Here is a 13,428-nt window from a genome sequence, read left to right as displayed (position 1 = left end):
AGGCCTGAAAGTCAGAAGGTCATGGATTCTAATCCTGCTCCTCCCCTTGTCTGCTGTGTGACCTCGGACAAGTTATTTCACTTCTCTGTGCCTCAGCTACCTCCTCGATAAAATGGGGATTGAAACTGTGAGCCCCACGTGGGACAAGGGACTGTGTCCAACCTGAATTGCTTGTATCCACCCCAGCGCTTAGTACAGTGTCTGGCACATAGTAAGAGCTGAACAAATACCATCATCGTCATTATTATTATTATTATTAGCCCCTTTCCCTGCGCAAAGGCTCAGCGTGAGGATGCCCACCTCCCCCCGTCTCCCTGGGACACGTCACTAGACCAAGGGTGTTGTCCCCTGACATCTCCTAATAATAATAATGTTGGTATTTGTTAAGCGCTTACTATATGCAGAGCCCTGTTCTAAGCGCTAGGGTAGATACAGGGTAATCAGATTGTCCCACGTGGGGCTTAGTCTTAATCCCCATTTTACAGATGAGGTAAGGAAAACCAGCCCATGTCTCGTCTCTCCAGAGACCCTCTGGGGGGAAATAAAACACTCGCGAAGCTTCAGTTCACTGACTGTTAAAGGCAAAATAAATCAGAGCATACAGTTTATATGAGTTTTTATTGTAAATCTGTTTAGAAATAGAGGAATAAAAAATTATTAACACTTTCGAGTCTGAGAAGCAATATTTATTGGATTTATTTTTTTTATTTTTTTTTAACGAAGACATTTCCTGTGTTTCCCAATCCCAGTTCGGTTGGGAAAAAGAAATTAAAAAAAACAAAACTTCTTGGCTATACTTTAATCTGTCTGCAAACTGAAGCAGTACCCACATTCAGAAAACTGAAGATGGAAATACAACGAAACACAACAATCTCTTTTATTCATGTAAATCAGATCAACACTGGACAAGAAACCAATTTCTACCCAATACCATAACAGCTTGTCTATAAAGAACAGAAAAATTCAGATAGGATACTATCTAGGATCAAGCGGCTTTTTCCACCCATTCACAGAGGTATAGATTCACAGATAAATAACCCCAAACTAGATGCTCGCCATATTTACAGATTCCCATTAAATTAAGCATAAATAAATATATACAAACTTAACATTGTTACCCTTCCAGGTTTCTTCTCATGAAGAGTCAATAAACTGATATTTCTCGATCGACTAGGAGCGGATAGGTCTAAATCCAGGAGAGAGGGATCGCTTTTGGAATACTGTGTAAAGAAAAGAAAGGCGGCTTTCTACCCAGTCCACTTTTTCAAAGGAATTTTCGTCTTTTTCTCTGGGTGATGTGATTTGATCTTATTTTGTTATCATGAACTGGCACAGGAGGGGCAACGGCAGTAGGCTCTTGAGGACCGTCCGATTTTGAGCACATTTTCGTTCCGAATGATTCACGGCTCGTACAAGTTATCCGAAGTGGTTAAAAATTCTCCGAAAACTAGAGCAAAGGGCGCGTCGCCCTTCCCAGGGAGACCTAGCAGAGATTTCCCTGGGGGAAATGCCGGCTTTAGTCTTTCAAGCAAAGATTCGGAGGATGCGAAAAATGCGTTTGGGATGAAGCTGTGTCTTTAAATTAAAAAAACAAAAGTTAGCGGGGATTTCGGGGGCTTCGATAGGGAATGGGCTGAGATGAAACTCCGTGGGGTGGTTTGGTGCGGGGCGGGTTTACCCCCAAACGCGGCGCTTTCAAACTGGATCGGAAGGGAGGGTTCAGGCTGAGAACTAGGGGAGCTGGGGGAGGGGAGGTGGAGGAGTTGCAGCTAGTCTTGGAGTGGGAAGGGGCACACAGGGAAAGTCTGGAACCCCCTAGCACTCTCCCCCCCCCGGGCCTTAGGTATCTAACTAAGCATTGCGCCCGCTCTGCGAAATAGTTGGAAATGGAGTAAACTGAAAGAGAGGAGGAGTTGTGGGGAAGGGAGAGTGAGGAATTATGCTATGACCCACCTGTTTGGTTTGGAAACGAGGCTTTTAAAGGCTTGCCTGAGACGTTTCCCTTGAGTTAAAAGCCAAGCGACCGCGTTAATCTCACTGTTTATTGATGTACGGGCCTGAGGAAACCAGATCTTTCAATAACGTAATTATCAGATAAATGTCAGAAGAACTCGGCAAAAGAAAGCTACAAGTGCAAGAAGGATGGAGGGCGGAGGGAGGGAGAGAGAGCGCGCGTGGGCGAGAGAGAGAGGGAGAGAGAGAAGGGAGATGGAGAGACGAAGAAGAAGAAGATGAAGAAGAAAGAGAAGGAGGAAGATGAGGAGGAGGAGAGAGAAGAAAAGAAGAAGGAGAATAGAACAAGAAGGAAAGAACAAGAAAAAGGAGCAAAAGAAAGTAAGAGCAAACAGAAAAAGGAAAGAAAGGGGCGACTCCAAAAGGAGGATTAAATGAAAGATCTGGTTTTTCACGCAATAGAGGGGCAGGAATGAGCCAGAAGGGATGACCTAGAAGAGGGAGGTCGACCCGGTTTAGGCCGGGGATTCGCCATTAGGGACGATCCCAGCCTCGCAATGATCAAAGATGCCCCTTTAGCGGCAAACGGATGATGAGTCTGAGGGGGACACAAGGCTGACGGAATCTGTCCCAGTGAGAGCCCCTGACCCTTACGACAGAAGCCTAGCTAGCCTAAATGCTAAGGAAGATGCCCGCCGCGCTGGCCCCTGGGGTCCAAAGCTAAGGGACCCAGGAATCCGGCAAATGGGAGGGAGGTCTCAAAGGGCCTAAAGGCCCTAAAGGGACGGAGGGTGGGGAGTGGAGTCGAGAAAGGAACTGGGGGGAAAGGGGAGGGAGGGAAAGGCAAGAGAGAGGTCCGGCCCTACCAGCCACGCATCCTACATCCTCTCAACAGAACACGCTTTCCAAAGGTCGGACAGTACCTTAAGGGCAATGCGTGTCCGTTAGGTTTCTCCCACGTCACACACGGGGGGACAGGTTGCCCTGCAAGGAAAGGAGACGATGATTTTTCACTGGTCCAGCTGGGGCGGGCCTAGGTGGGGTGGGGAGTTGGGGAGGGCGATCAGGATGCATCTGTTTTAGCCTCTCTCCGTACAGCCGGGCTAGCGAGGGCTAGCGAGGCTGTCACTCTGTTCTCTACCAACCAGCAGCCTGCAAGCGTCCCTCCGCCTCGGGGAGCCTAGAGTACGGCTTTGGGGGTGGGAGAGGGAGCGGAGACCGGGAGGAAAGTGAGGATTTGGCTGATCTGGTTCGAAAGAGGCTTGAAAGGGCGACCCCTGATTTGAAATCCGAGCCCAGGCGATCGCCCAGTGCCCCCTCTCTGAAGGATTCCGTGGAAGAGGGGAGCGTTGGCGGAAGACTCACCCCCAACGCTTTGGTGGTTGTGGATACTGATTCTAATTATTCAGCAAGTAGTCAACTCGGGGGCAAGAACATTTGGGTTTTTCATCTTAGAGGAAGGCCGGAAGAAGAACACTGTAATAACAGTGCTCCTGAAGAGGGGGAGGAGGAGAAGGCATGAATGGGGTGTGGTGTGTGTATTTGTGTATGCGCGCGCGCTCATATTCAACTCAAATTCATACCCCCCCACACCCTCACCCCTGCCCCCAAGGGCATTTTCTTCACTCTCCTGGTAGTGCCAGAGAAACAATGGCTATTTCAAGATCATGCTCGGAATAAGACGGAGAAAGGAGCTGTTCTGCCTTAAGTGAGAGGTTTTAAATGCATGAAACTCTACCCTCTGGGAATAGTCCAAAACGGATCCAGACGGTAAAAATCAAAGCTTAAATGCAATTCCTTTCACTTTGCATTATTTTACCATCTATATGCCCAAACAAGTGCATGTCCGGGGGGGGGGGGGGGGAGGTGGATCGTATTCATAAAGCATCCTGTAATATAGCAATTATTGCAAAAACACTGGGGCACGCACCCGCCACCCCGCTCCCCGCCACGTTGCTTTTCGTTGTAAAACAAAAATCACAAAGTGTCTTAATAACTTCATCTAGAGAAATATAATCCATCAGCATGGGGATCGTACGTCAAAAACTCTGGGCTCCCCTGACCCACCCACCCAAATAAAATTGCATTTAACCCCCCACCCCTGACCCTAATCCCGCACTTCCCCTCCCAGTAGAGTACCTATTCTGAACACCCTGGTGCTCGTATAACTGTTTTAGAAACCCCGCCCCAATTCTGTCTCAGAACTGTATCTCGGAATAGGTTTCTTCCTAAACATTCTCTTTGAGCTTCTTTAAAGAAGTGCACCTGCAGAATTCTGAAACCCCGGCTTTGATGAATAGAGAAATCAGAACTTTCTTTCTTTTTTTTTTTTGTTTCTCTGTACCTTATAGGTTGTGGAGAAAGCCCAAGTCGTCTTTGAAGAAGCTCATAAACCATGCGGGCAACGCTTTGGGAAACAGAAGAAAATGAGATGGCACACACCCCTCCGAAAGCATACGCACTAATCAAATGATTCTTTATGTCTCTTTCGCTACAGGGCTCAGAATGGGTGGGTCGATCGCACGAGGATTGGAACAAATGAAAAGATTCTTGGTAGGCTGATTCGGGCCTTCCTGGGGAAGAAAAACACTTCTCAAAGGGATAGCGCCTCTCATTGGTCCTTGTTTTCCCGAGTAGCTCTGGACGTCGCGACCATCCCCTCCGCCCCTTCCCGCCCCCCGCCCTCCTCAGCCCCCATTCCTGACCATTTGAGCAGTAATCGGGGCGCCAACAATTTAAGCAAGAAGGGCATTGGGTGTGAGAGCGTTCAAACAGTGTGGGGGAAGTCCCAGATACAATAGTTTCATTCCCGAAGATTTTCCTAGGAGAAAAAGAACGAGAGAGAGAGAGAGAGAGACAAATACACACAGAGACGGAGAGATAGAGAGAGACATAGAGAGACAGGGAGAGAGACAAAGAAAGACAGATTTTTCTAAAAAATATAGGTCGGGCACCTCAGCCAACCGGATCTCAAAGCACTGAAACCAATGTTTCTACGATTTTCTTCCAATAAGTTATTGTTTTCTTACGTTTTGTCTTAAGTTTATTTTCCAAAGAAAAAAATAATGATTTTTCTTTCATTTGCATTACTATTAAGATCGAAAGAACCGAAGTGGAAAATCCGGGCGGTAGTCTCCAAGTGTATCTTGAAATTAACACCGGGCGCCGGTGGTGACGCTCCGTCGTGGGCCTCTGATTTGATATTTATTTTTTTAGTTTTCTTTCTTTCTCTTTTTTTGTTAATTTTTGTTTGTGTGTATTCTACCTAATATAATTCTTCCAAAGCCAATCCAATATTTTAAAGCTAAAATTAAAATGTTTTTTTTCTTTTTTTCGCTTTTATTTAAAATTTGTTTTGTTTTGTTTTTTTAGTTTCATTTTCTGTGTTTTTCCTCCTTGTCTCCAGTTTTACTACCTGGTCCTTCCCCAGACGTATGTCTGTTAGTGGTGTTGTTGTTCAAGAACACCTTGTCCATGCCTTTGAGAGCCTCTGTCAGGTAGTTCTGCAGAGCTGTGAGGGCAGCGCAGATGGCTGGAGCCCCAAAGCCGTGGGTGATGAGGCTGAAGTGAGTCAAGCAACTCTGAATGCCCGGTTCCAAAATGGGGCTAGGCCTGCTGTTCCCGATGGGGGTCCTGTCCTGGGCCAACAGATCTGTGAATTCCTTACAAAGTTGCCTGCGTGGGGAGGAACACACAATTATCATTGTTTTGGCACTATCACCGTCACCGGCACTATGGTCTGCATTTTCATCCTCATCCTCAACACTTCTCAACAATTCCCAACATTATCACCACTGTCCTCATCATCTCTTCATAATTCATTCATTCAATCGTATTTGTTGTGCGCTTACTGGGTGCAGAGCACTGTACTAAGCGCTTGGGAAAGACAAGAAGTACAAGAAGCAGCGTGGCTCAGTGGAAAGAGGACGGGCTTTAGAGTCGGAGGTCAGGGGTTCAAATCCCGGCTCTGGCAACTGTCAGCTATGTGACTTTGGACAAGTCACTTAACTTCTCTGGGCCTCAGTTATCTCATCTGTAAAATGGGGATTAAAATTGTGAGCCCCCCGAGGGACAACCTGATCACCTTGTAACATCCCCAGCGCTTAGAACAGTGCTTTCCACATAATAAGCGTTTAACAAATACCATCGTTATTACAAGTCGGCAACATACAGAGACGGTCCCTACCCAACAACCGGTAATAATAATGATGGTATTCGTTAAGCGCTTACTATGGGCCAAGCACTGTTCTAAGCGCTGGGGTAGATAGAAGGTAATCAGGTTGCCCTACGTGGGGCTCACAGTCTTAATCCCCATTTTACAGATGAGGTAACTAAGGCACAGAGAAGTTAAGTGACTTGCCCAAAGTCACACAGCTGATAAGTGGAGAGCGGGATTAGAACCCACGTCCTCTGACTCCAGAGCCCGTGCTCTTACCACTAAACCACGCTGCTTCTATGATAATGGTATTTTTAAGCGCTTACTATGTGCACTGTACTAAGCGCTGGGTGGGCACAAGCAAATTGAGTAGGACACAGTCCCTGCCCCACGTAGGGCTCTCGGTCTCAATCCCCATTTACCCAGATGAGGTAACTGAGGCCCAGAGAAGTGAAGTAACTTGCCCAAGGTCACACAGAACACAAGTGGCGGAGCCGGGATTAGAACCCATGACCTTCTGACACCAAGGTCGGTACTCTATCCACAACGCCATGCAGGGCACCACTGCCTACATTCCCATTATCATCATTATCGTCTTTATCTTTAGTATCATGGTCCTTGTCACTGTTGATGTCATCATAATAATCATGGCTGTCTTCATTGCCATCGTCATTATCATTCATTCACTCATTCAATCGTATTTATTGAGCGCTTACTGTGTGCAGAGCAATGTACTAAGCGCTTGGGAAGTACAAGTTGGCAACATATAGAGATCGTCACCACAATTTCCATTGTCTACATTGCCATCGTCATCGTGGTTATAGCCCTGTTCATTACCATTATATCACCATAATCCTCATCACTGTCAATGTCATTATAGTTATAATAATAATAATAATGACATTTTTTAAACACTTACTATGTGCCAAGCACTGTTCTAACCGCTGGGGTAGATATGAGGTAATCAGGTTGTCCCACGTGGGGCTCACGGTCTTAATTCCCATTTTACAGATGAGGAAACTGAGGCACAGAGAAGTCAAGTGACTCGCCCCAAGTCACACAGCTGATCGGTGGCGGAGTCAGGATTAGAACCCACGACCTATGACTCCCAAGCCCGTACTCTTTCCACTAAACCACGCTGCTTCTTTGTCGTTATGATCATGATCATCATCATCATCACTAAGAAACCCCAAAATAAGATACTGGTGGTCATGATAAGTGATGTACTAAAGTGAGTGAATCTTTTCTGCTTCCTTTCCAAAGCTATTCCTGCAATCGAGCCGCTAGATTTGAAGAGGGGTGTGTGTGAGTAAGTATGTGTGCGTGTGTGTGTGTGTGTGTGTGTGTGTGTGTGTGTGTGTGTTGGAACTTTTAAACAAAACGAACAATATTCTAGTACTAGCTAAAAGAACAAGAAGGAAACCCTCGTTCAGCACTAGATTAGGTCAATCTCAAAAAGAAAAGGAAAGGAAGAAAAATTTGCTAACCCTGAAGGTCGCCAGATACTGATTATGTTCACGGGCGGGCATTGCAGATAGGGCAAAGAAAGCAGGGAGAGGCAGGGCTGGACAGAACTAGGGAGGACTGGGCTGGGAAGGATGGAGAAGGAAGGGCAGGATGGGCAGGGTAAATCAAGGTGGGGCAGGACAGACGGGGCTGGGTAGGGCGAGAAGGGAGAGCAGAACTGGATAGGAAGGGCATTCCTGAAGCGATTGTCTCTCTGAAGGATTCGGTTGTGCTTCAGGAGCAGAGCTGGGGAATTCCTGAGAAGATTTCAGGTGTTCTGAGAGGTGGTGGAGTGAAAGGTGACCTGTAGAAAGTGGGTGCCAGCACCGGGAGAACTTCAGAGTTAATAGTTTCTCCCTGCGCCCTTCCCCCGGGAAGGAGACGGTACCCAGCGCAGGGAGGGGGCGTCGGGAGACCCCTGGGGTCTGCAACAGCTGAAGATGGGAGGTGGGGAGAGGCGAGAGGGAAGAGGAAAGAGAAAGATGAAGACGAAGCGGCGTTGAGAGCAGTTTGGCCTAATGGATAGGGCACGAGCCTACAAGTCAGAGGGCATGAGTTCTAATCCAGCTCTACCACTTGTCTGCTGTGACTTTTTTTAATGGAATTTGTTAAGCGCTTATATATGCCAAATACTGTGCTAAGGGCGGGGTTAGGTACAGGTTAATTAGGTCGAACAAAGTTCCTGTCTATGGGGCTCATGGATTTAGTAGAAGGGAGAACAGTTATTTAATAATGATGGGATTTGTTAAGGGTTTCCTATGTGTCAAGCACTGTTCTAAGTGCTGGGGTAAATGTAAGATAGTCAGGTTGGACACAGTCCCTGTCCCACATGGGTCTCACAGTCTTAATCCCCATTTTGTAGATGAGGGAACTGAGGCACAGAGAAGTGAAGTGACCTGCCCATGGTCACACAGCAGAAAAGTGGCGGAGTCGGAATTAGAACCCAGGTCCTTCTGATTCCCAGGCCGGTGCTCTATCCACTAGGCCACTCTGCTTCTCAACTCTGTTTCATCTTTCCCTTTCCTCTTCTTCCCTCTCATCACTCACCAACCCCTCATCTTCAGCAGTTCCAGATCCCAGCAGCTTCCTGATGACCCCGCCCAGTGCTTGACCTGGAGCAAATCATTTATCTGTCTCTGTTACCTCATCTGAAAAATGGGAGTTTAGACTGTGAGCTCCATGTGGGACAGGGACAGTGTCCATCCTGATTATCTTGTATCTACCCCAGCGCTTAATTCAGTTCCTGACGCATAGTAAAAGCTTAACAAATACCATTAAAAAAAATGAAATTTGGGAAAGTGTGGTGTTCCTAGATGTTTACCCTTAAAGTGGGGTTTTTCCCTTCCCTTTTCTCCCCTCCCTTTTCCCCTTCCCAGACACAAAGTCTCAGATGAAGACTGTATTCTGAGCCAGCAGGGAGCAGGTCAAGTCCTTCTCTTTTTTTCTTAAGGTAATTATTAAGTGTTTACTATGTGCCAGGCCCTGTACTAAGCGCTAAAGTAAACACAAGCTAATAATAATAATAATGGCATTTGTTAAACGCTTACTATGTGTCAAGCGCTGTTCTAAGTACTGGGGTAGATACAAGGTAATTAGGTTGCCCCACGTGGGGCCCACAGTCTTAATCCCCATTTTACAGATGAGGTAACTGAGGCACAGAGAAGTTAAGTGGCTTGTTCCAGGTCACACAGCAGTCAAGTGGTGGAACCGGGATCAGAACCCACGTCTTCTGACTCCAAAACCCGTGCTCTGTCCCTTAAACAAGTTGGACACAGTCCAACTCCCACAAGAGACTCACAGTATTAATCCCCATTTTACGGATGAGGTAACTGAGTCACAGAGAAGTGAAGTGACTTCCCCCAGAGAAGTGGCGGAGCCCGGATTAGAACCTAGTTCCTTCTGCCACCCATGCCCGTGCTTTAGCCACTAGACAACGATGCTTCTCCTCACACTATCCTCACAATCTTCCTCTCAACCTTTCCTGAGGAGTGAGTTAGCTAGGCGGGTCGTCTGACGTCCTGATGAGAGCTATTGCCCAGGCCCGGGTCCCAGCACTGCGGCAGAAAGAAGTCACTCGAGGGAATACATAAGAGGACTGAATCGCCCTCTCTCAGCGGCAACATTCATTCATTCAATCGTATTTATTGAGCGCTTACTGTGTGCAGAGCACACAGCACTAAGCGCTTGGGAAGTACAAGTTGGCAACATATAGAGACGGTTCCTACCCAACAGCGGGCTCACAGTCTAGAAGGGGGAGACAGACAACGAAACAAAACATATTAACAAAATAAATAGAATAGTAAATATGTACAAGTAAAATAAATAGAGTAATAAATAACAATAATAATAATGATGGCATTTGTTAAGCGCTTACTATGTGCAGAGCACTGTTCTAAGCGCTGGGGGGATACAAGGTGATTAAGTTGTCCCACGTGGGGCTCACAGTCTTAATCCCCAGGTTCAGAGAAATTAAGTGACTTGCCCAAGGTCACATAGCAGACATGTGGCGGAGTCGGGATTCGAACCCATGACCTCTGACTCCAAAGCCCGAGCTCTTTCCATTGAACCACGCTGCTTCTCAAACATATATACACGTTCTGTGGGGAGGAGAAGGAGGTAAGGCGGGGTGGATGGGCAGGGGGAGGAGGGGGAGAGGAAGGAGGGGGCTCAGTCCGGGAGAAGGAGAGGGCTCAGTCTGGTAACATCACCCTCCGGGAGAGCTGTTGAAATTCGTCTTGTAACATTTTTTTTTCCTCGATTCCTCCCCCGGCACCGCTCCTATCTCCTTCTCTCCGTGCCTCTGTCCCTCTCGTTCTCAATCCTCTTCTCTTCCTTTCCCCCTCTCCCTGGGATTCATTAATCGTCACCCAGGTCCGGAACTCGGTTCACTTGGGTTCTCTTCTCGCTGTCATTACTTCCCTGGGTCCTTCCCTCCTTAACAGAGAATCCGCGGAATCATAGGGCAAAGACGTGGTAGAGAAAGGGGAGGGAAAAATAGAGGAGAGGGACAGAAACAGAGACCGAAACAGACAGTCACAGAAACAGAGCCACAGAGAGAAGGAGTTTTGGCAGTGAAATTAAGGGGGTTCATTTATTCAATCGTATTTATTGAGCGCTTACTGTGTACAGAGCACTGTACTAAACGCTTGGAAAGTACAATTCGGCAACCAGAGACAGTCCCTACCCAACAACGGGCTCACAGTTTAGAATCGAAAGGGAGAGGGAAGGAAAACGGAAAGGAGGGAGGGGCGAAGGGAAGAACAGAAGCTAAAGAGAGTGTCAGGCTCTAATACCTCCAGCTGCTGTCTCTTTCCTACACACCCTAAAGTGGAGGCAACGACAGGTTGTCAGCTACCGTCCTGACGTTCTTATCCCCTAACCCCTGTGTCAGAGAGGAAACTTTGAATTTGGGAGAACAAACGGTAATGACTCAGACCTCTCACATCTTCAAAGCCCTTAGAGGGGTCTGTAAGCAATTAAAGTTCTGGGACATTAATATCTTTTGACCCTGCGGAAAGGGGGCAATCAAATTCAAATCACGGCTCGAAAACATCTGGACAAATTTGAGCAAATGATTTTTCAGGCCTCCATATATTTCTTTAAATTACGCTGTCAACGGAACAAACCGCGTCCTAGACCACTAAATAAATGATCGCTATTTGGACCGTGGCTGCGAGATAGGCGTGCGGGAGCCTGCTGAGACCCGCCCCCACCCCTTCCCAAGCCCACTTCCCCGCCCCCGATGGCCAGAACCTCTCATGAACCACCAAACTAGATGACACGGAAGCCAAAGATGGGCGTAAATCAAATAAATAGAAAACCCGCTGCAAAAGTTCAAATGAGCTCGAAATCTAAATTTAGCAAGAGATTTACTGCCCCCTTCCCCCTGCCCCTGCCCGTAAAAGCAGGAGTGAACTGTGCAAGTCTGAGGAAGATGATAAACAGTAAGCGTTGGCAACGCAGTCATTAGGTGACACAGGTACATGGTATACAAGTCACACGGTGGGTGTATATTACGTGTAAACACAGAGCTGTGGGTTTTCACACGTGGACGGGCTCATCCCAAGGAGATACACAGAGAGTTCGAGTCCAAACCCACCCAGAAACACACACACACACACAGACACACACAGACAGGCGCACACACACACACACACACACACACACACACACACACGAAGACTGGAACCAAGAGACTCGCATAGCGTAGTGTAAAGAGCACGGGCCTAGGAGTCAAAAGGTCATGGGTTCTAATCCCGGCTCTGCCACTTGTCTGCTGTGTGACTTTAAGAAGCCACTTAACTTCTCTAAGCCTCAATTACCTCATCTGTAAAATGGGGATTAAGACTGTGGGCTCCACGTGGGACAACCTGATTGGCACATAGTAAGCGCTTAACAAATATCATAATTATTATTATTATTAATATTAATAAATAGCTATCCGAGGAGTCAACCAGAATTTGGATATCCCTTCTCCAGCCACCCAGGGCAAAGACACCCAACTGCCATCACCCAACCAGAAACACCCATCCAGCTATACTCAACCAATGATGACAGGCGTGCCCAATCAGAATCACCCAGAGACACCCTCCAGAGGCTTCGAGAAAGGGAGACTGCGAAAGACGACATCCTACATCCCACAGAGTCACAGAACCATCCTCCCCATCACCCTTCTGTCTATCTAAGGAGGCCTCCGCAAGGTTTGCCGCGCAAGTCCAAGAAGGGGAAGGAATTCTCCAGCCAGGAGGGTAGGCCTGAACCGTAGCAGACGCTCCCCCACCCCGCGTCCAAAAAGGCAGAGCCAAGCGCAAGGGGCTCGGCTCCTCAAGAAGAAAGGGAGCCGACACTCACTTGGTAGCCAGAAGCATGTTCTTCCTGGAGTGTAGGTCGCTGGGATCGGTATGCTGCCGATTGAGATACTCCGAGACGGCTTTGGCTGGAAATTCCGTTTCACAAATGTACCCGAAATCCCGAGCTAAATGGACGGCTTCTCCTGAAACACAGGCACAGGGGACAGGGATCACTATGGGGTGAAGAGCTTCCAAGCCTCCAGTGAGACTGGGCGCGTGGGGTCGGCTAACGGAGACATCCAGCGCTTAGAACAGTGCTTGGCACATAGAGCTTAACAAATACCATTATTATTATTATCCATCCTGGGGGGGAGGGCCAAACATCATCTCCAACTCCTCCCCCGTTTTCTAAGTAGTCCGAACCCCCTCTTTCCCAGCAAATCCCCCATGACCGGATTAAATTACGGCATCCCTCTTACTCATGAACGATTGTCTTTCGAAAAAATGGCCCTGGTTCTGACTCCGATTCCAAGGGCCTCTGCCCGGACTAGCCAGGTTTCTCACAGCCAGAGATTCGTGCCAGTCAACCCGCACTGAAACGGGAGAGGGGCCTGACCCCTCTAGGACCCAAACCCCAGGGGCTCCGGGGCCATTGCATTGCTTTCGAACGAGAAGGACTTCCTTTGCAACGTCACTAAGGGGGTGGTTGGTTTTGGGGCAGTGTTCCTGGGTTTTCGCCCTCTTCCATGGAAACCTGGCAAAGGCCCATCAACGCCCCACCCTGCTCCCCTCTAGAGAAATATCTTCCTAGCTAGGTGGAATGCGTGAGAATCCCGTTCTGGCCAGAGGGGCTCGCCCATCAGGAACGGGTACCCCGCAGACCCAACGGGAAATGGTTTTGGCTCGGCAATGGGCTGGATTCCGACTCCGGGACGCAATCACTGATGACAAATCCCGACCTGGCTTTCCCCCTGATTAGTCAGGCCGTGGGATCGATATACACTCCACCTCAAATCCAACAGA

General features: G+C 47.9%; 1 protein-coding gene across 4 annotated transcripts in view; it reads right to left on the bottom strand.

Annotated features, from left to right (window-relative positions):
* Positions 1 to 664: 664 nt before the first annotated feature.
* Positions 665 to 13,428, bottom strand: part of TFAP2B (transcription factor AP-2 beta) — a 36,390-nt gene continuing 23,626 nt past the window's right edge. For 3 of the 4 annotated variants that reach the window (XM_038771628.1, XM_038771625.1, XM_038771629.1), the window contains 4 exons: positions 12,467 to 12,608; positions 4,298 to 5,628; positions 2,877 to 2,937; positions 665 to 1,220 (listed from right to left, as the gene is read on the bottom strand). In XM_038771628.1, coding sequence (XP_038627556.1) covers positions 5,328 to 5,628; positions 12,467 to 12,608 — 443 coding nt within the window. In that variant the 3' untranslated portion in view covers positions 665 to 1,220; positions 2,877 to 2,937; positions 4,298 to 5,327. The remainder of the gene's footprint in view (positions 1,221 to 2,876; positions 2,938 to 4,297; positions 5,629 to 12,466; positions 12,609 to 13,428) is intronic. The other variant, XM_038771626.1, reaches the window with a different exon arrangement.

This window comes from Tachyglossus aculeatus, chromosome X1, assembly GCF_015852505.1.
Source record: "Tachyglossus aculeatus isolate mTacAcu1 chromosome X1, mTacAcu1.pri, whole genome shotgun sequence".
Taxonomy (NCBI): domain Eukaryota; kingdom Metazoa; phylum Chordata; class Mammalia; order Monotremata; family Tachyglossidae; genus Tachyglossus; species Tachyglossus aculeatus.
The sequence above is the reverse complement of the archived record's forward strand: the minus strand, read 5'-3'. Positions and strand labels throughout refer to the sequence as shown.